Source organism: Mandrillus leucophaeus, unplaced genomic scaffold (assembly GCF_000951045.1).
Source record: "Mandrillus leucophaeus isolate KB7577 unplaced genomic scaffold, Mleu.le_1.0 Scaffold4, whole genome shotgun sequence".
NCBI lineage: Eukaryota > Metazoa > Chordata > Mammalia > Primates > Cercopithecidae > Mandrillus > Mandrillus leucophaeus.
In genome coordinates, this window is record NW_012104253.1 from 2,209,264 (window position 1) to 2,236,910 (window position 27,647).

At 45.6% G+C, this 27,647-nt stretch overlaps 1 protein-coding gene across 3 annotated transcripts in view; it reads right to left on the bottom strand.

Annotated features, from left to right (window-relative positions):
- The window catches only part of PPP2R5C (protein phosphatase 2, regulatory subunit B', gamma), a 180,740-nt gene that overhangs the window by 34,633 nt on the left and 118,460 nt on the right, over nt 1-27,647 (bottom strand). For all 3 annotated transcript variants that reach the window (XM_011991613.1, XM_011991615.1, XM_011991614.1), the window contains 4 exons: nt 10,288-10,398; nt 9,217-9,309; nt 9,004-9,134; nt 2,884-2,943 (listed from right to left, as the gene is read on the bottom strand). In XM_011991613.1, the coding sequence (XP_011847003.1) occupies nt 2,884-2,943; nt 9,004-9,134; nt 9,217-9,309; nt 10,288-10,398 (395 nt within the window). The remainder of the gene's footprint in view (nt 1-2,883; nt 2,944-9,003; nt 9,135-9,216; nt 9,310-10,287; nt 10,399-27,647) is intronic.

Here is a 27,647-nt window from a genome sequence, read left to right on the forward strand (position 1 = left end):
CAAGCTCCGCCTCCCGGGTTTACGCCATTCTCCTGCCTCAGCCTCCCGAGTAGCTGGGACTACAGGCGCCCGTCACCTCGCCCGGCTAGTTCTTTGTGTTTTCTTAGTAGAGACGGGGTTACACTGTGTTAGCCAGGATGGTCTCGATCTCCAGACCTCGTGATCCGCCCGTCTCGGCCTCCCAAAGTGCTGAGATTACAGGCTTGAGCCACTGCGCCTGGCCCAAATTCCAGGTTTTAAACAAACATCTTGCTGTTTTTCTTTCAATTTTTGTTTTCACCATCAAAACTCAGCAGGCAAAATATATGTAGCCAAGCATGTTGCCATGCACCTGTGCCCCAGCTAATTTGGGAGGCTGAGGTGGGAGGATCATCTGAGCCCAGAGTTCAAGGCTGTAGTGTGCCATAATCACACCTGTGAAGCGCCACTGTTCCCTAGCCTGGGTAGTATGGTGAGCTCCTATACAGGGGTCTGTGGAACACTTTATATAGCGCTCCGGTCCCCGCAACAGTCTACAAGGGAAATCCGAGGATTCTTCCTATATATATATACATATGTGTGTGTATCAGAAAAAAGAGGATACCAGCAAAAAGTTTAAAAATATTAAATGCCTATGAGGAAGCATATTTATTTTCATCCTTGTAACTACATGATTTAAAAACTCTGGGTTAACAGGTGTTACCCAGAACAGCAGGAGGCTGGCTCAACAGCAGGAGCTCCTGGTGGCAAAATCTTCCTCCCTAAACAGGCCAGGAAGACGGGACAGTTCACGCGGGACCCCCCACCCAGCACCTTCCCTCAGCCTTATCCATCTGTAGGAATTCTTGCTGCCTGGAGTAATTCAGGTACGTTATTCTATTACTGGTAACAGAGACCCGTGGACACTGGATGAGCGCTGGTTAAAAATCAGGGCCAGGCGCGGTGGCTCACACCTGTAATCCCAGCATTTTGGGAATCTGAGGTGGGCGGATCACCTGAGGTCAGGAATTCAAGACCAGCCTGGCCAAGATGGTGAAAGCCCGTCTCTACTAAAAACACAAAAAATTAGCCAGGCGTGGTGGCGGGCTCCTGTAATCCCAGCTACTTGGGAGGCTGAGGCAGAGAATTGCTTGAACCTGGGAGGCGGAGTTTGCGGGGAGCTGAGATCCAGCCACTGCGCTCCAGCCTGGGTGACAGAGCTAGACTCTGTCTCACACACAAAAAGAAAAACAAAACAACAAAAACAAAAACAAAAATCAGTTAGAAAGCTGTTCTCTTGTGCATGAAAAGGTGGTCCTACCTAGAGCCTCCAAAGCAAAGTTTTTGTCTCAAACAACTAGTTTATTGTCTTGGTTTTGTAATCGGGCAAACGGAAGTGACTGTCACTGAGCTGCAGAGGTAGACAGAGCCGTCTCTAACTTGGTCTTCCATTATTCACTCTGCTCGGCATAGCGGGCAATGCGGGAAGGGCGAGCCTGGAGCGGCCCTTCAAGGAGGGTGTGCTCACTCACAGGGTCACCCGCAGGCTCAACCTCTTCTGGAAGAAGGATACAACTAATCAGTTTCTCGGTGGGAGCTGCACGGGGGCCCTACACGCACAGGGGCCCTGTGCACGCAGCGTGGCGGGCTGTGGAACACACGTCATACAGCGCTCCGGTCCCTGCAACAACCTAGGAGGCAAATGCGACGATTCTCCCATCTTATAGAAGTACCTGCCCACAGTCACACGTCTTGCAAGAAGCATCCTCTTCATAACTCACTGCACTGCACTGAGGAGAAACCCCACCCAAGTTTGTCTAAACTAAAAGTAGAACCGTCAACGAGGACATTTTTTCAAATTACATCTAAAATGGCAAGAATAGCTTTTCTCAGAACTACTGGGCGGGACCTGATCCACTGTGAGAAGAAAGTCTTGTGCTCAGGAGCTGTAGGGAGTCACCAGGTCCACCCAGAGCGCCAGGCTTCTCCACCACAGACTCCCGAGAACCCTGAACTGCCCATCTACACTACTTCCCTAAAAAGGTGCAGGAAAAAGCACTTCCACACTTACTAGCCATGGGACCCTGAGGAACTCTGGCAAACAGTGGGTTAGAAGGTCTAATATAAAATCTACCGGTTATCAATTAAATAAAAGTGGCCAGGCCTGGTGGCTCATGCCTGTAATCCCAGCACTTTGGGAGGTGACGCGGGCAGATCACCTGAGGCCAGGAGTTCGAGACCAGCCTGGGCAACAAGGAAAAACCCCATCTCCACTAAAAATACAAAAATTAGCCAGGCATGGTGGCGGGCACCTGTAGTCCCAGCTACTTGGGAGGCTGAGGCAGCAGAATCATTTGAACCAGGGAAGCGGCGACTGCAGTGAGCTGAGATGGCACCACTGCACTCGAGCCTGGGTGCCAGAGCAAGAGTCTCAAAAAGAAAAAGAAAAAAAAAAAAAGGCGAGTAAAAACTTTACTTGGATAAAGATGATGAAAGTTTTGAAATGTTAATTATTTTATAAATATACATATAAAAACCCAAAGTAATTGAAAATATTAGCATTTACATGATACCCCAAATGCACAATCTATTCTTCTTCCAAGCTTCTAATATAAACCTTCTTAGGTAACTATTTTTAACATTGCTCTTGAGGAAATAACCGGAATTGTTTCCATAGTAATGATATTGAGGTATACGAAGCAGAATCTACGTACAGAACCCATAAAAATGGGAGAGATTTGTCATTTGGCATGTTCTAATCTAAGAGCTCACCAACTCCTGCTCTAAGTGAAATTTTATTTGAGTTCTTTTAGAGAATGGTTTAAACTGCCTTGCTTTAAAGGGGGCAGCCGAACTCAATGAAATGGATCACTCTGGTATAAATTCCATCTACAGCCGTTTGCTACCCATAACACAGAGGCTTACCTTCCCAATATTTCCAGTAACTCTGCTATGCCATTATGATGCTCTGTTTCATAAATAAACCTAGAAAAAAACAATTTTCCAATTAGAATTGGACACTGAACTAACGTGAATAAGAAAACAATGCCCTAGGGGGAGCCACGGAGCCAGGCAACAAGAAGCGCGTCTATTTGTGCAAACACACAGCCCGTCAGGAACCAAAGAAACTCCTCAAGGCCTGTAGCTGTAAATGCCTCAAGGGCAGGTCTTGCACAAATTTTTTTCTCAATATTTTATTTTGAAAAATTTCAAGCATCTAGGAAAACTGAAAGAATTCCACAGTGAACACCCATTTCAACACCCAGATTCGACCACGAGCAATGCGCTCCATCTGCTTGATCACATACACATCTGTTCATCCACCTTTTACTCATTCATTAACCCATCTTACGTTTCTGCCATATTTCAACATAAGCCTATGTCTTAATTTTAAAGCCTGCAATATTTAGCACAGTTCCTGCATAAGGGTAGGAGTGATTCCTGAACACCTCTTATTCTACCTGCCCAGTTTCCCACTGACACCCACACACATCCTCCGTGCTGCCTCAGGTGTGATCTTTCTGAAGCACCCATCTGCGACAGACCCAGCTCCCTTCCTCTGAGATGTCTCTGTCCACTGTACCTGCTTCTAGGGGACCCCGGGACATGCACCCCACCCTCTGTGCCAGCCCGTCTCCCTTCAGATGGGGCCACCATGAAGACAGGGCCAAGGACTTCTCGTGACTATGTTCCCGGGACTAGGAGCAAGCCTGGCATCTGTTTGATGATGAAAACACGTCTGCTGAATAAACTGGGGACAAGGAGAGGGAACAGGGACATGTGAGGAAACAGGAAAATGTCCTCCCCAAAAAGGGGTCCTTAAGAAACAAAGAAATCTCTCCCGCCCCAAGCCTTGTGCACCTGGGGTTGGTCTAGAGCAGTCCACGAGGGGTGTCCCGCATGAAGCGAGAGGGTCTGAAAGATCCCTGCCCATCAGGTGAAAACCATTTGATTAGAGACAGCTCTAAGTCAAAAATAAGTTTGAGACGATTAAAAAATTCAACTCCGAAATTTCATTTATTTTGTTTTAAACAAATGAAATAGAGTGACCTTAACATCCACAGGCGCGAAATATTTTTGAAGAATGGGTCTTAACATTTCTATGTTCCCAAACGATCAGAATGCACTGAGAGGTGGTGCTTGAATTGGGTCCTGAAGGAGGATTTTAACAGATTTTTTTTTTAAATGGCAGTGTGGACAGGGAGAAGAACTCTGGCTGGAACAAAGGTCGGTGATGTGGAGTTGGGTGGGCAAGATGCGTGGAGAGGGTGGAAGGCCAGCTTAGAAAAACCGAAATCTGGCTGGGCACGGTGGCTCATGCCTGTAATCCCAGCACTTTGGGAGGCCGAGGCAGGCGGAACACCTGAGATCAGGAGTTCGAGACCAGCCTGGCCAACATGGCAAAACTCCATCTCTACTAAATATATAAAAATTAGCCGGGCGTAGTGGCACATGCCTGTAATCCCACATATTCGGGAGGCTGAGGTGGGAGGATCACTTGAACCCGGAAGATGGAGGTTGCAGTGAGCTGAGGTGGTGCCACTGCACTCCAGCCTGGGCAACAGAGACCCTGTTTCAAAACAAAACAAAACAAAACAAAACAAAACAAAAAAACCTGAGATCTGCTCTTGCAGGCGCCAGAAAGCAGAACCTTTAGCAGCGAGACGCAGCAGCACAACAACGCATGTGGCCAAAGCCTGAGAGTGAGCGAGAAATGTCACGAGGGCAAAGCTTGGTGCCGTGGGTGACAGGAACGACAGTGGTGGCATGACAAGAAACAGAAAATGCTCTCCCCTGGTGTCCCTGGGCCTGCGCCTACCCTGACGTTTGGAAGCTGCGCCCAGGCAGAAGTCAGTGTGTGTGTCTACACTGAGGGGTGCTTTAATTCACCAAACTCACCCTGCAGGCTCCCTTGCAGCCGTGTGGCTTCAGTTTACTATTCCTCTCGCAGGGGCCTTGGGGAGCTGTGCTCTGAGCCCCTCCGAGGCAAAGAGCCCTGAACCCCTTCTGGTCTAGCTCCATCAGCTCTAACATTTACATGAGGGTGGCTTGCTGTTACAAGCCATTTTGTTTCCCTAAATCAATGTTACTACATTCTTACTGATAAATTCTTAATTTCTAATTTTTTAAACCTGCTTTGAAGTAGGCAGAAGAAAGAGAAAATAAAGACAGTTCTTTTCCTTCTTCCTTTTCCAGCAGAAGACAAACAGGGACACCATGGGAGGGAAACAGTGATCCCTGGGAGCCGACGAGAGCGTTTCTCACTCTTTTAGCAGAAAGGGAATCAGACCCCCCAGACACTGAGCTGGGAACCTGCTGGCTATGGAAGTCTCCAGAAGGGATTCTAAATGCCTTTCCTGCCTGTATGATGTGTTCTGGACTTATGGGAAGAGGCGAGGCCAGAACAAAGGGTAGAAGTGACTCCTGAACACCTCTTATTCTACTTCTTTCTTATTTACTTATTATTCTACTTATTTCTCTGAAGCTGGGCTGTTCTCGTGCCCTGCTTTGACCAATACAAAGGGCAGAAGTCACTCTGCACCAGTTCCAAGCCAAACTCTTAGGAGGACTGGGGGCCCTGCTTCTCCCCTCTTGGATGTGGCCATGGCTGTAGAAACTGCCACAACCTGGAGGAGCTCAAGGCATCACAGAGGCAGCGTGCGGCCCTGCTCAGCAGCCCCTGGGAACCCTCCGGCCCCAGCACACGCCACGGAGCAGAACCGTCTGGATGAGCCCTGCGCAGATGACAGCATCACGAGGAGTGACGGACCATGCTGACGGAAGCCACTGAGCTGGGGGCGGGTCCTGACTCCAGGATGGTGTGAGATAGTGACACATCCTGGCGATGACGGGGACAGTTTGATGGCATCTCTCTGTGAGATAAGAGCATAAGCAGGTGCTGCACAGCCTCGCTGCAGGGCCAGGGTGAGGATGGTGCATGACCCATGGCTGGTTATGCAGCAAGAGAAGGAACGGCACACTGCCCTGCCCGCCCAGCCTCCAGGTCCCACTGTGTGCCACAGCAGGTACCATGGGTTATGGACAGCACCGTTTAACTCACACTTAAGCTGACGATAATGAGAAACTACAGAAATAAACAGCAACCTGATATTTACATTTTCAGTTAAGTTGAACCAAATATGTTCAAAATGTTTTTTTCTTAAAAGACACAGCTGTACTATATTGAACTTAGATGAGCTGGCTGGGTGTGGTGGCTCACACCTGCAATCCCAGTGCTTTGGGAGGCTGAGGCAGGAGGATCACTTGAGGCCAGGAGTTTGAAACCAGCCTGGGCAACACAGTGAGATCCCCATCTCTACAAAAATTTAAAAAATTAGCCAGATGTGGTGGCACACATCTATAGTCCCAGCTATTTGGGAAGCTGAGGTAGAAGGATCCCTTAAACTCAGGAGTTTAAGGCTGCAGTGAGCTATGGAGTATAGCATCACTGTACTTCAGCCTGGGTGACAGAGTGAGACCCTGCCTTAAAAAAAGAGAAAAGAAAAGGCAAAAAAAAAAGTTAGATGAGCTGAATGCATCTCTCAAGATCTTTCTTGTTTTTTTCTCACATGAAATGAGGAGGTAGTGGTACTGACAATGAGGACCCAAATCAATTATGGAATCTAGATAGTATGCTTGCTTTTGATTGCATATATCAGGACAATTACAGAAAAGATTAAACACATGCACAAAGACACAAATGCCATACTCTAGCACCAAACCTTTAGTGAGAACTGAACTAAATCATGTGTAATAACTTTTGAATACTCATCTATTTAAGTATTTCATAAGGTTAAGGTATGAAACATTTTCTACTTCTTAAATGCAGGTGTTCAACAGATTTGTGATTCTGCTATCTGAACAAAACCTACTAGGATTAAGAAAACAGAAATAGGTAGAGCTTTAATTTTAGGTCAAGATGACTGAAATTTAAATTATACCTGTTGTATGTTAATTAAATCATGTATATTATGTTTTCATAGACAAGCACACAAGGCAAGTAATGATCTTGTTGAAAAGGAATCATGATACCAAGAAACATAAACCAGAAACATAACATTTAGGAAAGTGACGCCATTCTCTGTTACAGTTAATGTGTCAGGTCTGGGCTATGCCTGGCACCGGGCTCCATTTTATAAATGAGATGTGGGGAACTTGGAAGGAGTTCAAAGGAAAGTCACACACAGAGTCAAAGGCTCTCATGCCAAAACGCCCTATCAGGTGTGGAGGCCGGGAGGGAACGTGACCCTAATGACCGCAGAGGGGAAGGGCGGGGTGCTCCCGACATGCGATCCCAGCAAGGGATAGGAAGGGCCGGGGCTGTGGGTCTCGGCGGGGGGGGGGGTCTCATCTGCCATCTGTCTCAGATGCCCCTGTTCTTTTCCCGTGCTTGGTCACTGTGACTAAGAAAGGACCCTGAGGTCTATGTTGGCCGTGGCTGACACCTGGCCTCTTCTCCAGGCCATGGCCCATGCTCTGTCCACACCCTGGCCCTGCAGTGAGGCTGCGTAGGACCTGCTCATGCTCTTATCTCGCAGGAAGTCACCGTCATACTGTCCCCATCATCACCAGGATGTGTCACTACCTCGCGCCATCCTGGAGTCAGGTGCCTTAGAGGCAAGCTGACCCGAGAAGCTACAACTTGTAGAAGAAACTGCTCATTTAGTGAACTTTCTAGGAACAAAAAGAAACGACAGGAACTGTTTCCTCTATTAACATTCACTTGGTGCTACCGCAGGGGGCGGGGCATGAAGCTGGCAGTGGGACGGGGCGTGTGACAGATCAGCCGACATGGTGGCTGCCCTTGCGCGAGACCAGACCCACCGCCAAGTCAGGCAGAGCCTCCCAGTGAAGGGATGTTTCAGGAAACCTGGGAGGCTGAGGGAAGGGCTGGTGAAAAAAGACATCCCAGGAGGCTCAAACACTGGCTGCAGAGCCCTGGCGTGGAAGGAGCCTGGCACCGAGCAGAGGCTGGCTGGGGAGGGGCGGGCCTGGAGGTGGGCCTCCCACTGGACGCTGTCCTCCTCCATCCGCTGCTCCTGCGGGGCTCTCCCTCCCCGGTGCACAGTGGGAGTCTCCAAACCTTTAACCGAGGTGCACAGATCTCAGGCTTTCTACAGATGAATGACATCACTCCTCGCCCCGCCTCCTCTCACCGAGACTCCACGGGAAGAACGAGGTGATGCACAGGTAGAAGGAAAAAGCTAGTGTGAGGGTTAATACTGAGTGTCAACTTGACTGGATTGAAGGATGCAAAGTATTGTCCCTGGGTGTGTCTGTGAGGGTGTTGCCAAAGGAGATTAACATTTGAGTCAGTGGACCCATCCCTAATCTGGGTGGGCACCATCTAATCAGCTGCCAGTGCAGCCAGAATAAAGCAGGCAGAGCAACGCGGAAGGGCTAGACTGGCTGAGTCTTCAGGCCTCCACCTTTCTCCTGTGCTGGACGCTTCCTGCCCTTGAACACTGGACTCTAAGTTCTTCTTGCTTCTGGACTCTTGGACCTATACCAGTGGTTTGCCAGGGGCTCCTGGGCTTTCGGTCACAGACTGAAGGTTGCACTGTCCGCCTCCCTACTTTTGAGGTTTTGGGACTCAGCTTGCAGACGGCCTATTGTGGGACTTCACCTTGTGATCGTGTCAGTCAATTCTCCTAATAACTCCCCTTCACATATTCATCTATCCTATGAGTCCTGCCCTTCTAGAGAACCTTCACTAACACAGTTGGATTGGATGGAACCAATTTATCCACATTTCTGGGAAACTAGACCTTTCAGTAGAAACAGGAACGATGGAGGGACCCAGGGTGAGGCGCTGGGGAGCCTGGTGGCTCAGGAGGGAGCCGTGGGGAGAGGGGAGGGAGGCAGGGGGGATGAGCCCAGTGAGCCCACCGCACACAGTGCACGAGGGGGTCCACCTGCACATGACAGACAGGCTTTGAGAAACCCCTCCACGTGCTGAGTCCTGTCAGAGACGATGGGGTGGGGCACTGAGGGGGAAGTGAGCATCACCACACGCGAGGACAACGCCATCCACAGGTGACTTACCTATAAAATATATTATTTATCTGTTTTCTGATGTAAGCTCTCAAGCCTAGGAATTTCCCATAGATTCTGTGAAGGGTGGTTTTAAGAAAATCTCTCTCCCGAGGATCTTCACTGTCAAAGAGCTCTAAAAGCTTTGAGAAGAAAAAGACACTTAGTGTCTGGCTGTCACCACTCCGTCAGGGCTTTCAGAGTGTCAGCTAATTTGTACCTTACCTGCAATACAAACTTCTGATCAATATATTTCTTCGCTATATTAGGTTGGAAATCTGGAGACTCTAAAAATCTTAAGAAAAATTCATAAACAAGCTAGGAGAAAAAAACAACAACAACGCGTCAAATAACATGAGATTTTATTGAATGGAGATTAAAATATACAGGGAATTGAATCTTTACTGATCTGCAAATATTAGCCTCTTAAAGCCACATATCTACAGAATTAATGCTAAATTACATGGCTTAATTCAGTGATAAATGGTGATGTAACTATTTTATTTGGTGAGACCCACAGACGCTTAAACAGCATTTAAACAAAATGATCTCCATGGCTGATGTCATCAGTTATAGTACACTGTTCAGAGACTACAGGGCACAGACGCCACAAACCAGGCCATGACCCAACTCTGTGGGGGGGATTTGCAGCCTGTCGCCCAGGAGTGTCCCAAAATGCCAAGGCACAGAGCCAACCAAATGCACAGGAACTCTGGGGCTGGCAGGTAAGAGGGCCCTAAGATGCGGACCCTGAACCGTGACCTCCTGGAGCTGGGACGATCCTTCCCCTGTGCAGACATACTGGGTAGGACAGCGTGGGAGGCCTGTCACGGGTGGATGGCCCTCCCACTCGCATGCCTGGCTCCTGCTCTGCTCTCACTGACCCTGGTGCCTCCTTGCCAGCCACCCTTCTGCCTTACAAATGCCCTGGGGAAAGGCAGTGGCCAGCGCGGGACCTGGGGGCCCAGCAGGCACACATTAAATATGAGTACCAAAAACTGGGAGACTGTCGCTTAGGACCTCTGAGCCTGAATTCAACAGCCATCAACAAAGTGGCCATTTCCACAGAGAGTACACCGACAATTCCACATCTTCACTGGCTGTGTAAAGTGGTCAAACACACACATTAACTGTATTCTGCCGAAATATTCTTCTTGTACATATGGGTTTGCGAGGACCATGCTACTGAGGGGGAGAGGTCCATCTGCCCAGACCTGTGCGCCTGCTCTGTGGACCCCAGGCTACTCCCATGCATCACTGGTGCCCTCCGATTCTGGTCACCCCAGAGCCCAATACCTGTAGATGAGGCCAGGCTGCTTCTAACGTTGGTTCGTCTTCCTCTGGGTCAAATTCTGCTCCCGTAGGATTGGAGGAAGGTGGTAATGTTCGAAACATGTTAACTGCAAACTAAAATCCACATATTCTATAATTACAACCAGGGCATTTAAAATATTGACAGAGAACATTTAAAAAAATCTTAGGTAATTCTAATAGTAGCCGCTTCCCATGGTGACTTAGCTCCTCCATATCCTCAAAACACAGAGGCCGTGTGGGTCCTCAAAGAGAGCCCGGATCAAAACTGCAGCAGGAAACGTCACTTCGGACAGGTGAGCATGAAAATTTACCACCAAAGTCATTTGAACCCTTGACTGTCAAACTTTAAATGATAACCAACACTAACAAAGGCTGATGGCACAGTGATGACTTCTGAGGTCTTACACTATCCAGTGGCTACAAGAGCAAGGAGAATGTTCAAAATGAGAGTAAGAAAGGGACGAGATGAAGAAGGACACAGCAGAGATTCACAGCTGAAAATGCTGGAAACAGCAAGGGCTGCATGACGCAGGGAGGACCCATGTGACAATGGCACCAACACCCTCTGCAAACTGCAACGACGAGGAAAGCAACAGGCAGGGTGGGACGACCTCTGAGTCGGCAGCTAGGATCATTTCCAGAGAAAGGACTGCTCAGGCGCACAGAGGATTGTTAGGGGCAGCACGGCTGTGCGTCCAGGCATGGGCTGTTAGATTTCTCTCAGTCTGTTTGGACTTGTATAACACATACTGACAGATCAGTGACATAAACAGAAAAGATAAGTGTTTCTGTGTCATACATTTATAACCTATTTTTATTCTGTACTAAGTCTATTTATTTATTTATTTATTTTTTGAGGCAACGTCTCCCTCTGCGGCCCAGGCTGGAGTGTAGTGGTGCGAACTTGGCTCACTGCAACCTCTGCCTCCTGGGTTCAAGCAATTCTTGTGCCTCACCCTCCTGAATAGCTAGGATTACAGGCGTGCACCACCATGTGTGGCAAATTTTTGTATTTTTAGTAGAGACGGGATTTCACCACGGTTTCACCACGCTGGCTGGGCCGGTTTCGAACTCCTGACCTCAAGTGATCTGCCCCCCTCAGCCTCCCAAAGTGCTGGGATTACAGGTGTGAGTCACCGTGCCCAGTCCTCTTTTGTACTAAGCCTAAATATGATTGGTTACCTTACTGAATCTCTGAACGGATCATATGCCAGTTATATAACTGGGCTCTGGTGAATGGCTCTTACAGGTGATCACAAAAAGCCCCAGTTCCACCACTCTTAGAAGCACAAAATTAAAACCTTTGACATAAAAGATTAAAATTTGACTCTACGACAACAATGAGAAGATGTTTCTAGAGAGTCCAGGGCAAACTTGGCTGGCTTTAGATACCCAGTCTTGTAAAGACTAAGTTAATACTCAATGTTGCCACTGTTGTTTCTTCCCTTCTTTTTCTTTTTTCCTCTTAAAGACAGGGCGTCACTCTGCTGCCCAGGCTGGAGTACAGTGGCCATCATCGCTCACTGCAGCCTCCAACTTCTGGGCTCACACGATCCTCCTGCCCCAGCCTTCCAAGTAGCTGGGACTACCAGCATGCACCACCATGCTCTGCTAATTTTATTTATTTTTTGCAGAGACAAGAACTTACTATGTTGCCCATGCTGGTCTCAAACTCCTGGGCTTAAGCAATCCTCCTGCCTTGGCCTCCCAAAGTACTGGAATTAGAGGCATGAGCTACCGCACCTGCCTGCTTCTTCCCTTCTTCACTGGTATTGATACTGAACTTCAAACCTTAATATCATTTTTCAGAAAGTCATCAGCTATAAAAGCTCTGAGCATCAAGCATCTGAGCTTGTTCTCTGTGTCATCTGAGAGGGGAGCTGACGTAAAGACCACCTGTAGTGGCCATCACGGATAGTGTAGAAATGCAGGGATGAAAAAAGGGGCTGAAAAGCCAGAAACAACTAATTAAAAAAACTTTTATTAGTAAAAGTATGAGTAATGTTCCTGAGACACAGGTACAAAGAAAAAAGTCTGCAATCTAAAACCAAGAGTTAGCCTGACTCTCACTGGTGTATGATTTCTGGCAATTTCTACCCTCCAGGGACTGTCCCCTCCTCTGTGAAGCTGATGTGTGTACAGGTCACTGCAAGGAGCCTCCCAAAGAACAGTGATTGCCAGGTGGACGGTCCTGCCTCAGTCGCTGGCCCACCGGCACTCGGTGCAGACGGGGACTAGTCTGCCGCTCCTGGCACCCTGACCCCAAAGCCCACAGATGTGAACAAGGAGACGCTAAGAGCTCAACTACTAAGGAAAGGCCACACACACACTTTGGGCGGGCCGCCGTCTCCTCCCAGGGTGTGTGGAGACGTAACAGAACTGGTCCTGTCAGCAGCAGCCCCTGCCGAAGCTCTCCATATCTTCTAGGGCCATGAAGGGTGAGAGACGAAAGTCTGAATTGAGTCTTTAGCCCCTATAGGGAGTGTGGCATTCGTGAACTGGGGTCTTCTATCCTCTCTCTCAAAGCCCAAAGATTGGGGTCAGGGTCCAGCCACCCACAGGACAGGGTCACCTTCAGGAAAGGGAGATGGCACTTTGTTATTCGGTGGGTTAGAGCTGTGAGCCCTGCCTGGTACCGACAGGAGCAGAGCACAGTGTGGGGAGGGCAGAGCCTGGGCATGAACTCTGGGTGGCAGAGGAATCTGTGAACAGGACCATGCCCGGCAGGAGACTCTGGGAACAGCCTGTGACATCAGGGCCTGAGGAACCATGGCGCCTGGAAGGAAAGCAGGGCCGCCGCTTCTGAGGTTTCTGGGGCTGCCCATCAGGGATGCAGAGGCCAGAGCAGGAGCTGTAGGGCCACACCACCCAGGAAGCTGCAAGGGAGAGAGATGTCAGCTCACCCAGAGAGGAGGCCGTAGGCCTCGGGGGAGAGGAAACAGCTGTCCCTCTGGAAGAGGCCTGCTGCCGGAGAGTCACAGACATGCCACAGAGGAAGAGACCACCATTCTGGCCAAGGCCACAGGTAGCAAGTGAGCAGAAGCACAGGCAGCTGTCCTTCCCCTCTGCTCTGGGTTCTGCTCAAAGCCCTGGGGAAGGGCGGGCAAGAAGGGCTCGGAGCCAACCCTGCTTCGCCTCCTCTCCCATGGCACGTCCCTCCCTGGCCAGGCTGCCTGGGGTGCGGTTTAGATGCCATTTGGAGAGGGTCTGAGATGAAAGCTTTAACCTAGATTGGATTTCTGTAACCAGGGATTACTAAAAAGTTAACCAACTTGCCCAAGATGTATTTAGGGTCAGGAAAGTGTGACTGCACCCATCATGGTTAAAGGCGATAACTGAAAAAAAGTAAAATGCCCCCTACTGTGCCAGCTGGCCGTATGTGTCAACCTGGCTAGGTCACAGTGCCCAGCTGTCCAAACACTGCTGTGGGTGTTGCTGTAAAGGCATTTTACACATGTGGTTAACACCTAGAATCAATGGACTTCAAGTAGTGATCACCCTTGAGAATGTGGAGGCCACCAGCCAGCTGAGAAGTCCGTGAGACCCAAACTGCAGCTTCCTTGAGGAGAGTCCACCTGTGGCCTGCAGTGTCCGCCACGGCCAAGTCTCCTGCCCGCTGCCTGTCCGCGGAGTCCAGACCTGCCCGCTGGACTCACCCACTGCAGAAGGCAAGTCCTTGAGATCTCCATCTGTCTCTCGTGCTGTTTCTGTGGACAGCCCTGACTGAGGCACCCAGTCAGCTGAGATTTCTGAGTAAACTGGTGGTTTCTACGAGCAGGAAAGCTAGTGATTAGGGTTTCCAGTTGAAGCTCCCCCGCACAGTGACAGTCAGTCCAGCAGTTAGGCCCCGTCTCCAACACCTGCACGCTCACTGAATCCCTGATGCTGAGCTGAGGGCTTGCAAGGCGACTCACATGGCTTGCTCTTAACACAATGTCCCCTCTTCAGCATCTGTCATGGACTCAATGGTTGTGGCCTCCCTTCCTCAAGTTCATGTTAAAGACCTAAACCCTGGTGTGGCTGGATTTGGAGACGGGTCCTCAAAGAAAACAATGAAGGGTGAATGAAGTCATAAGGGGGGCCCTGGCCCTCCAGGATTAGTGTCTTTGTAAGGAGGGATAGTAGAACGCTTGCATTCGCCTTCTCTGCACTTGCTCAGAGCAAAGGCCATGGGAGGGCACAGTGGCCGTCTGCAAGCCAGAATGAGGCCCTCAGCAGGGAACAAACCCTGCTACACCCTTGAGTTTAGACTTTCCAGCCTCCAGAATGGAGAGAAGATACATTTCTGTGGTTTAAACCACTGAGTCTGTGGTATTTTCTTATGGCAGCCTGAGCAGACTGATACAACGCCCTTGACTGATGACCAAGCTAGGTCCAGGAAGGTTCATTCCAGCCAATTCTGATCGATCGAAAGTCATTTCTCATGTGTAAGGAAAAAATCTTGCACTTCTAACTTCTACACACTTTTCTTACCACATTACATTGCATTAATTTAGTACACATCTCTAGAAAAGGTTAAATAAAAAGTAATATTTTGGAGGGAAAAAGGAACAGAAAGCAAACAGTGCATCACCTCAAATTATTCTCCGGTTTCTAACCTAGCAACATTTCTTAGCACAAAAGCTTCAGCGGCAAATCAGGGGCGGGAGCCTCAGGTACAGAAACCCGGGTCACTGCCATGCTACCTGGATGCATGGATCTGGTCTGAGGAAACAGGGAAGACATCAACATCATGCAGTGAACACCAAAGAAGCTCTGAGGTCTAGGGAGTGCTGGGTCTTCTGTGCAGCACACAGGTTCACTGTGATCTCTCAAATGAGACCTACGGATCCAGTGCACACCCAGAGGTACGGACGCAGAATCACGCTGCCCAAGAAAGGCAGCACAGCCTCATGGAAACAGTCCCTCTACATCCTCTTCCCACCTAGAAGAAGGACCTCAGAGCAAACAGCCTGCCTGAGCCTCAATTTTCTCCTCTGTTGGAAAGGGTAAAGGCCAGGCGTGGTGACTCATGCCTATAATTCCAGCACTTTGGGAGGCCGAGGTGGGTGGATCACTTGAGGTCAGGAGTTCAAAAGCAGCCTAGCCAACATGGTGAAACCCCATCTTCACTAAAAATAAAAAACTTAGCTGGGTGTGGTGGTGGGTGCCTGGAGTCCCAGTTACTCGGGAGGCTGAGGCAGGGGAATCACTTGAACCTTGGAGGTGGAAGCTGCAGTGAGCCGAGACTGCACCACTGCACTCCAGCCTGAGCAATAGAGTGAGACTCCATCTCAAAAAAAAAAAAAAAAAAAAAAGGTAAATCCTTTTTTTAATTTTTTGCATTGGGCTGTAGTGAGAATCACAGAAAACGCATGCAACAACACGTACTAAATGGGAAAACATTATGCACGAACAGTTAGCATTACACAGCACTTCCCAAACGTTTGTGACTGTTTGACCTGCACACGAAAATAAAGGTACGCACGTGAGTGCACACGTATGTCTGCATGTGATTCACACAGCCCCATCTGTGCCAGGACCGACTCTGGTTAATCTCAGGAAGCACCTGCTTCTGCTGCCTCCCTGACACTTCCACTTTCAGTACTTACATCAGCCCCGCAGATGTTCTCCAGATTGCTAAATTTATTAAATTAGATGTAAACTAGAATGGCCCAAGAAGCAACTTTACGGAAAATTCTTACAATTCAGCAATATCCTGCAGCCTTTCTGTATGTGTTATCATTCATTACCAATGAGTGAAGTAATAAAATATTTATGCCATAACATAACTGCAGCAGTGTAACAGATAAAAATTTTAAGACATGAAGGGATACATTTCAAAAAAAAACAAAACACTGATAGTCTAACTTTAGAGGCAACAGGAAAGAAAGGTTTGATTATTTACAGTTCTCTGTTCAAAACCACAAGGGTTATTGTGTTATTTATTCTCTGTTTTATTCATTTCAGCAGGACTTATAACAGATGAATTCATCAAAGACCAAACTACAGTTACTGCAGAGCACTTGCTCCCGTGATAGAACTGTTAGGTTCTACAAGTCACATTGCTAAGAGATACATTTCTGGGAAGGGCAGAATGTGTAAGCCCCTTCACAATATATGTATTTTTAAACACAAAATTGTCATTTGTTTGCAAATGATATAGCTGGAAAACAGAGGCAACAGACAGACCGTCACAACTAGACTACCACATGCAAATATCAAAAATACGAAACCAACAGCAACCACCTCTCCACTAACAATTAAACAATTACAAAAAAGAAACAGAGACGAAGACTCCAGCTACCCAGACACAAAAACTATGAAGTGCCTGGGAATTACTGACCTAGTTATAAGGTCTTGATGGAGAAAGCAGAAAACTCTAATAAAAGGCACTGAAGAACGCCCGAATAAACGGAGGAACCTTTGATGTGGGATGACATCATATTACAAAGATGGAACTTCACAAAGCAATGTAAAAAGTAGACACAATCTTAAACTGAATTTTTGATGAACTCAATGAACTTAACATGTAGGTAGAATAGTAAACATTGTAGTAGCATTCTTAAAGGGAGAAACTACCCCTTTCCCCATTTGTAAAGTGAGTTTGAATCTGCTTTCATGGCGCCAGAACTCAGCTGTCATCTAGAGAACGTAAATGTACAGCAATCCCAGCACCTACCACCGTGCCTGGCACCTAGGAGGTCCTCAAACACTTGCTGAGAGTAAATGGATCCTGGGAAAAGCACACATCAGTCACCTTATTAACTGCAACACCAATTAATTACCTGGAAGCTGTGAAAAATGTCTCATTAAACCTTTACATCTCAGCTGCAAAGTAATTACAGTCCTAATTGGGCCCCTAATTTTAAGCTCTTCCACGATGCTGTACATTTTCTTTGGAATATTTATCTCAAGTACGACTGGGGGGCTGGGAAGTCCCTGGTTTAAGGTCTCCCCGGCGCACAATGAGTACTCGGCAGTGCCGCGAGGCTAAGGGAAAGCAGAGGTTTCTTCCCACAAATCCACCTCGCGCTTCCTCCACAGCAAGAGCTGCTTTCAAAGAATCGATTTCACCTCCAAATAGATGCCATGATGTGACAGTCAAGAAAAGAACCACACTGAAAATTCTTACTTTGAATAACTTGCTATTTTTACAATCTATTCAAATATGTTCCTAAATAGCAGTTAAAAATATGGAAATAAAAATTTACGGGCGAGGCGCAGTGGCTCACCCCTGTAATCCCAGCCAGCACTGTGGGAGGCTGAGGCGGGCAGGTCACCTGAGGTTAGGAGCTCAAGACCAGCCTGGCCAACATGACAAAACCCCGTCTCTACTAAAAATACAAAAATTAGCCAAGTAGGGTGGCGCAGGCCTGTAATCCCAGCTATTCCGGAGGCTGGGGCAAGAAAATTGCTTGAACTTGGCAGGCGGAGGTTGCAGTGAGCTGAGATCGTGCCACTGCACTCCAGCCTGGGTGATAGAGCAAGACTCTACCTCAAATTAAACAAACAAACAAACAAAACAAAACAAAACAAAAAACTTACAAACCTTTGTAGAATACTTAATAATGAAGGAAATTTAGTCTAAACTTTTCAAACAATGAATATTTTAACTTTCTACAATTTCATAACAATATACGGTATCATCTTCAGAGAGCAAGAAAATAAATCATTTATAGTTATGAGCCTGAGTTTAAATTTTTTTTGAGTTTAGAACATTTATATGTAAGAGATGATTCATAATACTTATAATTCAATTCAACTGGTGTCATTTAAAGATAACATTGGATTTGGAAGTGCTCTTATTTACTCTGGGCCAAAGACTAGTTTTGCATAGATTCTGAATGATGTATTCCCAATGTTTTTATGATGAAAAATTTCAATGCAATAAAGGTGAAAGAATTTTATAGTGAATAGCTATCATCTAGATTTCACCATTAACATTCAAATATATTTGCTTTATCATGTATTCTGATTTCTTTTTGCAGTAAGGTATGAGAAAGTTTAGTAATGCTTTAGAATAGCAGAACAACATACTCTGTATCCAACGTGATATAAATCAACTGAGAAGGGAAGTTTCAGAGATAAACTCCTTATCACTTCCCAGTCATGTATGCACAGCCATGCCCCCTAACCGCCAAATGATGTATGAGATTATGGCATTATAAATTATGCAAACAGTCTTTCATTGTGATAATAATTGCTAGATCCCCTGGGTGGATGGAGTTAAGTGTTTATTGAGTATCTATTATAAATGAGGCCGACTTAGGCTTCCAGATGAGATGGAGTAACAAGGATGAGGTTTATGCTACTGCCTGAAACAACCAAATATGTGGGCAAAAAAATATAAAATTATGGTTTTCAAGACACTGGATTTCAGACAATGAAGGATAAGGACAGTGATCCCTGAGAGATGGGAATAAGTGAGGTGCGTCCCACACTGCCCCAGGCTCCTGCCTTGATAGATTTTTAGGTTGTAGTACAGGGAGAAAGAACCCAGGTGGGATCTAGCAGTCAAATGGGATTAGAATTTGCAAGGCAGAGTTCCACAAAGGAGACAGTTGCACAGAGAGAACTACAGCGATTTGTGGAGGTCGCTCAACTATTCAGCAGAGTACAGACCAGCATATGTGTGTGAGGAAACTACCAGAGGCTGGGAAAAGAAGCACCTGAAAGGATTAGTCAGAACCCAGTACTTGCTCAGGGCTGGGAACAGTGTCTGTTCCCACCAATCAGATGGGAAAAATTCATGATTCATGGGGCACTGGCTTCCTAATCAGAAAGGTCTCAGTGGTGGAGAATAATTAGTTCTGGTTTTAATATAACTGTTCCTGCCTAAAACATCTTAAAAGCAGGAACTGAAAGGATCAAACTGTTTCCAAGTAACTTAATTGCATCCCCAAACAAATCTCATGAACATCAATAGAGCTATGAAAGCATACAGCACTCAACAAACCAAAATTCACAACGTCAGACATCCCATTAAAAATTACCAGACATGCTAAGAAGCAGGAAAAGGATTTATAATGAGAAGAAAAACCAATCAACGGAACTAAACTGGACTGACACAAATGTTAGAATTAGCAGACAAAGATATTAATACAGCATTCTGTGTCCAAAAAGTTAGGAGGACATGAAAGATATTTTACAAAGACGCAAATCAAACCACTAGAGATGACGTGACAACAACAATATATACCCATAGATCTCTAGCTGCTTAAGTAAACTTGGTCACTTAATTAAAAAAATAATGTGTGAAATGAAAAATTTACTGTAATAAGAATTAACAGAAAAGACGTGGTGGAAAAGATTAAAGAACTTGAAGACAGCAAAGGAAATTATCCAAATGTAACACAGAAAAAAAAAAAAAAGAATTAAGAGAAATAAAGCATCAGCATCAACTCTAAGAAGACTAATACACGTTATTGGGGTCCCTAAAGGAGAGGAAGAGTCATGGGACAGAAAAAAATATTTGAAGACACAATGGTTAAACAATTTCCCAAATTGATGAAAACAATAAACAAGTTCGAAACACAGGAAAAATGAAGTAAACCGTGCCAAGGCCCATCATAATCAAATGGCTTAAAAAGAGCAATAGAAGAGACAATTTTGAAAGCCCCCAGAGGGGGAAAGGGTACATTATGTCCAAAGGAACAAAGAAAAGAATGGCAGGAGACTTCTTGTCAGAAATAATGCAAGCAAGACAACAGGCGAGCAAAAGTTTTTCAAGGATAAAATGGTTGACATGCAATTCTATACCAGCAAGCAGATCTTTCAAAACTGAAGGCAGGACCAGGCTCATGCCTGTCATCTCAGTTCTTTGCGGGGCCAAGATGAAAGGAGTGCTTGAGCCCAGGAGTTTGAGCCCAGCTTAGGCAACCTAGTGAGACCCTGTCTCTACAAAAAGTAAAAAAATTAGCTGGACATGGTGGCATGTGCCTGTCATCCCAGCTACTGGGGCAGAGTTGGGGTTGGGGGGGTGAGGTGGGAGGACTGATTGAGCCTGGAAGTCAAGGCTGCAGTGAGCCGTGATTGCACCACTACACTCTGGCCTGGGCAACAGAGCAAGACCCTGTCTCAAAAAAAAAAAAAAAAAAGGCAAAAAAAAGAAAGGCTTTTTCAGATACACAAAAGCTAAAAGAATTCATCATCAGTAGACCTGTGCTATAAGAAATATTAAGACAGTCCTTCAAGCAGAAGGTAATTGATATCAGATGGATATCTGAATCTACACAATGGAATGATGAGCACTGAAAATTGTAACTATCTGGGTAAATATAAAAGATTTTTTAAAAATCACTTAAATTTCTTTACAACAAAAAGAATAAGATTGTGGGGTTTATAACATACTAACTAAAATGTATGATAATAGCGGAAAGGCTGGAAGAGGAGCAATAGAAGTATACTGTTGTAAATTTCTTCTATTCTAACGAAATAGTACATTATCGCTTGAAGGTAGAGTGTGATAAGTTAAACGTGTATTCTAGAAAAGAGTAACAATTAAAATCAAACAATATGGAGTTATCTTAAAAAAGCCAACAAATGAGATAGAATGGAATCATAAAAAGTACTCAATTGATCCAAAAAAATGCAGACAAAGAGGAAAGAGAAACGATAAACAGGTGGGACAAATAGAAAAAAAAATAGGAACGTGGTACATTTAAACCCAAGTACATTCATAATCATGTGAAAAATTAATAGTTTGAACACCCCGAAAGACAGGGATTGTCTGATTGAATAAAAAAGCAAGACTCAGCCGGGCACGATGGTTCACGCCTGTAATCCCAGCACTTTGGGAGGTTGAGGCGGGCGGATCACAAGGTCAGGAGATCGAGACCATCCTGGCTAACATGGTGAAATCCCGTCTCTACTAAAAATACAAAATTAGCTGGGCGTGGTGGTGGGTGCCTGTAGTCCCAGCTACTCGGGGGAGGCTGAGGCAGGAGAATGGCGTGAACCCGGGAGGCGGAGCTTGCAGTGAGTCGAGATTGCGCCACTGCACTCCAGCCTGGGCGACAGAGCGAGACTCCATCTCAAAAAAAAAAAAAAAAAAGCAAGACTCAACAAGATGCTATCTACCATAAGCCCACTTGATGTATGAAGATACAAACTGATCAAAAGTAAAAGGGAAGAAAAAGACATACCATACCAACACTAGTCAAAAGAATGCTGGAATGGCTACATTAAGGTCAGAGTAGATTTCAGAGCAAGTAATATTACCAGGAATACAGTCATCTCTATTGTGGTAAAAGAGTTAATTTACCAAGTGGATATACACTAAATATTTATATGAATATATATAACATGAAGCAAAACCTGATAGAATTACAAGAAAAAAGACAATACACAATTACAAATGGAAAATAAACAGATCTATTTACAGTGACAACTAAAAACCAAAATACTAATTTATGAGTCTAAGAAGATATTTATAGCATCTGTTTGCTGACAACTACAAAACAAGACCAAAATGGGGAGACATGCTGTGTACACGGGTTGCAAAGCTCATACTGCTAAGAGGTCAATGGTCTCCAAGTCTACATGTTCAGTGAATGTGCAGTAAACCCCTGGAGAACATTTTGTAGATAACAAGCTGATTTTAAAATTTATATGGAAAGGTAAAAGAACTAGGATAGTCAAAACAATTTTGAAAGAGAAGAAAGAGGTTATAGCAGAGTCACACAACCTGATCTCAAAATTTACTATTAAGTACCACACTGAAGACAGTATGAGACTGGCAGAGACACACAAACATGCAACAGGACAGAGTCCAGAAGACTCACAACATGCTCAGCTGATTTTTAACAAAGGCACACAAACAGTTCAGTGGATGTTCATTAGTCTTTTCAACAAACAGAACAATTGGAAATCCATACGCCAAAGAACGAACTGCAGACAAAATAGATCACACAGACCTAAATGTAAAACGTGAAGCCATGAAGAAAACATAGGAGAAAGATCTTTGTGAGCTTAGGTTTGGCAGACTTCTTAGATATGATACCAAAAGCACTACTGATAAAGGACAAATCCTAAGTTGGACTTTATCTAAATTAAACATTTTTGCTCTGTACGAGACACTTAAGAAAAAAAAAGACAAGCTACAGACTGAGAGAAAATACTTGCAAATCATTGATCTCACAAAAAAATCTGTACCCAGATACGGAAAGAAGTCTCAAAACACAAAAAAAAAAAAAAAAAAAAAAAAAAAAGACAGCCCAATTAAAAAACAGGCAAACGATTTGAACAGACACTTCATCAATGAAGATATACAAATGACAAAAAGCGCAGGGAAAAAATGCTTGGGCCAGGTGTGGTGGCTCACACCTGGAATCCCAGCACTTTCATAGGCTGAGGCGCGGGGATCACTTGAGCTCAGGAATTCGAAACCAGCTTGGAACAACACAGTGAGACCTTGTCTCTACTAAAAATACAAAAATGAGGTGGGTGGGGTGGTGGGCGCCTGTAGTCCCAGCTACTCAGGAGGCTGAGGTGAGAGGATCACCTGAGCCTGGGAGGTAGAGGCTGAAGTGAGCCATGATCGAGCCACTGCACTCCAGTCTGGCTGACAGAGCGAGATCCTGTCTCCAAAAAACAAAGAGACAAACAAACAGAAAAGCTTGGCATCATTAGTCATTAGGGAAATGCAAATTAAAATCAAAATGAGATAAAAGGACTGCTGACACCAAATACTGACAAAGATACAGCAGGCACGAGAACTCCTGCACTGCTGGGGGAATCACAGGGCAGCCACTTTGGAAAATGGTTTGGCACTTCCTTAGAAAGCTCAACACACACTTACCATTCACCTAGCGACTGCATCCCTATGTTTACCCAAGTTAAATAAAAGCTTAAGTCTAAAATCTGTATATAAATATTTATAACAGTTTTATTACCCCAAACTGGAAACACCTCAAATATCCCGCAACTAGGACATGGATAAACAAATGGTGTTATTTCTATATAATGAGACAATACTGAGAAGGAAAAGGAACAAACTGTGTGACAACATGGATGAATGTCCAACGCATCATGCTAAGCAAAAGAAGCTAGAGCCAAAGGCTACACACTGAATCCATTTCCATGGAGTTTCCATTCTGGAAAAGACAAAATGATGTGATAGAGAACAGACTAGTGAGGGGCAGAGATAAAGGACGGGGAAAGCTCTGACGACAAAGTGGGCAGAAAGCCATGTTTCTGGGGGTTAAAGAAACTGTTCTACTCGGGAGGCTGAGGCAAAAGAATCACTTGAACCCGGGAGGCGGAGGTTGCAGTGAGCCGATATTGTGCCACTGCACTCCAGCCTGGGCGACAGAGACTCCGTCTCAAAACAAACAAGCAAAAACAAAAGAAACTGTTCTATATCCTGACTGTGGTGGGGAAGAAGTGACTATACACATTTACCAAAGTTCTGAGAACTGGCCACAAAAAAGAGTGAATTTCACTATATGTAAATTAAAAATTAATTAAAAAAAAGTTATGGAAAGATATTCACTAGGTCATAAGTTCCCAAAACGCCTTGGTTCACAACGCCCTTGGTGTCTTAGTAATTTCTTCACTGCACCCCTAGACCAAAAGAAATACCTAACAACTTTGGACATCTGAAAACATCCAGCTTTACTGAGATATAATTTATATACAATTAACTGTACATATTTAAAGTGTACAATTTGATATTTAACATATGCATATACCTGTGAAACAATCATATAAATCAGATAATGAACATACTCATCATCCCAAAAGTTTCTCAGTAGCCTTCTGAAAATACAATAAACATGAATTGGTTGACTGGAGGTAGAGATGGCTAGAACTGGGGAGGGGTGAAGTAGGAAAAAGACTAACTTTTTAAAATGTTTTCATATTTGCTTCATTTGCTATCACATAAGCATGTATTTCTTTTATAATTTAAAAATGTCAAAGGAAAATCTAAAAATCATAAGAACAAACAAACCTCTAAAAAACGGCTTACTTTGGGAGGCTGAGGCGGGCGAACCACGAGGTCAGCAGATCGAGAACATCCTGGCTAACACGGTGAAAACCCATCTCTACTAAAAATACAAAAAATTAGCCAGGTGTGGTGGCGGGTGCCTGTAGTCCCAGCTACTCGGGAGACTGAGGCAGGAGAATGGTGTGAACCCAGGAGGCGGAGCTTGCAGTGAGCTGAGATCGCGCCACTGCACTCCAGCCTGGGCGACAGAGCAAGACTCCGTCTCAAGAAAGAACAAAAAACAAAACAAAACAAAAAAACAAAACAAACAAAAAAACAAAAACAGCTCACTGATATTTAAAGTGGAAAAATCATTCTTTGGATTTCAAAAAGTACTTGGGAATGCATGATTTAAAACCTCACTTGAAATAAATTTGTTGACTGAAACTCCATTGGTCAATATACTATCCCTTTTAATTCAACACATTCTTTCCTCTCCCAAACTATCATCACCCTTACAGCAAGTAAAACTTTCCAGAACACACTGTAAATATCAGCTATAAAAATAGAAGAAGGAACGTGCTCTACATCAGTCCCTAAGTGAAGCACAGGACACCCATCTCGGGGTGCAGGGTGTGAGACGTCCCCCAGGACCCGGCCAAGAGATTCTAAGAACACTCTCATGCTCATAAAACGTGTAAGTCAACATCAAATCACTTACAGACAGTGCGGATTAAAATAATGTGATGAACTAGTTTTCCCTGGAAACCCACAAGAGTCCTGATAAAAACAGTACTACGATTACATACAGATAGCTTGTTTTTATTTTATGTTTTTAATTAATTAATTAATTTTTTTTGACAGAGTTTTGCTCTGTTGCCCAGGCTGGAGTGCAGTGGTGCGATCTCGGCTCACTGCAACCTCCACTTCCCGGGTTCAAGCAATCCTGCCTCAGCCTCCTGAGTAGCTGGGACTACAGGTGCCCGCCACCATGCCTGGCTGATTTTCATATTTTTAGTAGAGATGAGAGTTTACCATATTGGTCAGGCTGGTCTCGAACTCCTGACCTCAGGTGATCCACCTGCCTTGGCTTCCCAAAGTGCTGGGATTACAGGCGTGAGCCACCGTGCCTGGCCGCTTGTTTTTAAGAAAGAAAAATATCTTTACTGGTTTTTGATGACAAATGTGGTACATAACTCCTAATTTTTTTTTTTTTTTTTGAGGCAGAGCCTTGGTTTGTTGTCCAGGTAGGAGTGCAGTGGCACAATCATACCTCATTGCAGCCTTAAGCTCCTGGGCTCAAACAAGCCTCCCGCCTCAGCCCCGAGTAGCTAGGCATACAGGCGCAGGTGTGCCCACCACACCCAGCTATTAACAACTTTTCTTTCTTTCTTTTCTTTTTTTTTTGAGACAGTCTTGCTCTGTCGCCCAGGCTGGAGTGCAGTGGCATGATCTCAGCTCACCGCAACCTCTGCCTACCGGGTTCAAGCAATTCTCCTGCCTCAGCCTCCTGAGTAGCTGAGATTACAGGCGTGTGCCACCACGCCTGGCTAATTTTTGTATTTTTAGTAGAGACATGGTTTCACCATGTTGGCCAGGCTGGTCTCGAACTCCTAACCTCAGATGATCTGTCCGTTTCGGCCTCCCAAAGTGCTAGGATTACAGGTGTGAGACACTGTGCCTGGCCTAAAAATTTTTTTTTGTAGACGCAAGATCTTGTTGCATTGCCCAGGCTGGTCTCCAACTCCTGACCTCAAGTGATGCTCCTGCCCTGGTCTTCCAAAGTGCTGGAATTATAGGCATGGGCCACTGTGCCTGGCCCATTGAGAATTTTTTTTTTTAAATTGCAAAAGTGTATAGTAAAAGGGAAAAGTTCACATACCACCCAAAGGCACCTACTATTAACAGTTTGTACTATATTCCTTCAGCTTTATTTATTTATTTATTTATTTTAGATGGAGTCTTGCTCTGTCATCAGGCTGGAGTACAGTAGCGTTATCTTGGCTCATTGCAACCTCTGCCTCCAGGGTTCAAGCGATTCTCCTGCCTCAGTCTCCCGAGTAGCTGGGACTACAGGTGCACGACCCCATGCCCAGCTAAGTTTTGTATTTTAGTAGAGACAGGGTTTCACCATGTCGGCCAGGCCTTCAGCTTTACTTTACAAATCTATTGATAAAATGGAACCAAATCAGTCTGTGGTGTGGACGGTGCTGCAGGGCTGGGTCACTGTACTCTGCAGAGTATTTCACAAGTTGCTTTCTCTCCCTAAGTTTGATTTTATTTTCATGAATTTATTTATATGTTACAAACATGAAATCATACTTCAGACCATGTATTTTTAATCTTCCGATCACCACTTAAACTAATCTAACTAACTCTCTATGAAGTAGTTCCACAGCATGATAACCTTCTAAATAAGAAAACAGAGGCCAGGCACAGTGGCTCATGCCTGTAATCCCAGCACACTGGGAGGCCGAGGTGGGTGGATCACCTGAGATCAGGAGTTTGAGACCATCCTAGCCAACATGGTGAAACCCTGTCTCTACTAAAAATACAAAAATTAGCTGGGTGTGGTGGTGCATGCCTGTAATCCCAGCTACTTGGGAGGCTGAGGCAGGAGAATTACTTGAACCTGGGAGGTTGCAGTGAACCGAGATTACACCACTGCACTCTAGCCTGGCGGCAGAGCAAGACTCAGTCTCAAAAAAAAAAGAAAAGTTAAGTAACCTCAAGGTATCAGAGTCTGGAGCAAGAATTAGAAATAAGTCCCATACTAATACGAAGAAAGAAGGCTGCATTGAGGCGTCCCCCTGGTAAGCGTTCTGAGAAATCTTGGAGGCTTGTCCCTTTCTGGCCCACTTCCAAGGACACTGACAACTTTGTCACGGGGGCTACCCAGCTTTCCATGTGTTTCCCCTTTCATCCTAGCTGCTCTGAAAGGCAGAAGCATCACAGCTATTTGTCTGCAGCACTAACGGAAGCTTACAGAACCAAGCCGCTCACCTGAAGTAACACAGTTAGTGGATGAAAGTTGGGTACAGACCCGACCGTCTCATCTGCACAGAGAAGCACACAACTCCCTCCCTTCTGGGGAATTCTTGCTCCTCGACTCTGTCGCGTGGTTTGGTGGGCACATGACGCAGTCTGAGTCACAGCCATAGTACCCCACCTCCCTAGCTATAGCAATGGGATCAAGGGCAGGCAGGGGACAGGAGGCATCAGGCCTCTTCTGGCAAGCCAGCAAGGGCCATGCTTTCCTCTGTCGTCACAGAGGGATGCCCCAAAGAAGGAAGGCTGCATACAGGGAGCGGGGGACATGGGACATGGAAGGAAAAGCTGTCCCTGTGAGTCTGTGGACTAAGTGTGAGTGACCCAGTGTCTGCCTGGTAAACTCCCTTGTGAGGGTAAACCACAGTGAATTGGGTGTCGGCCC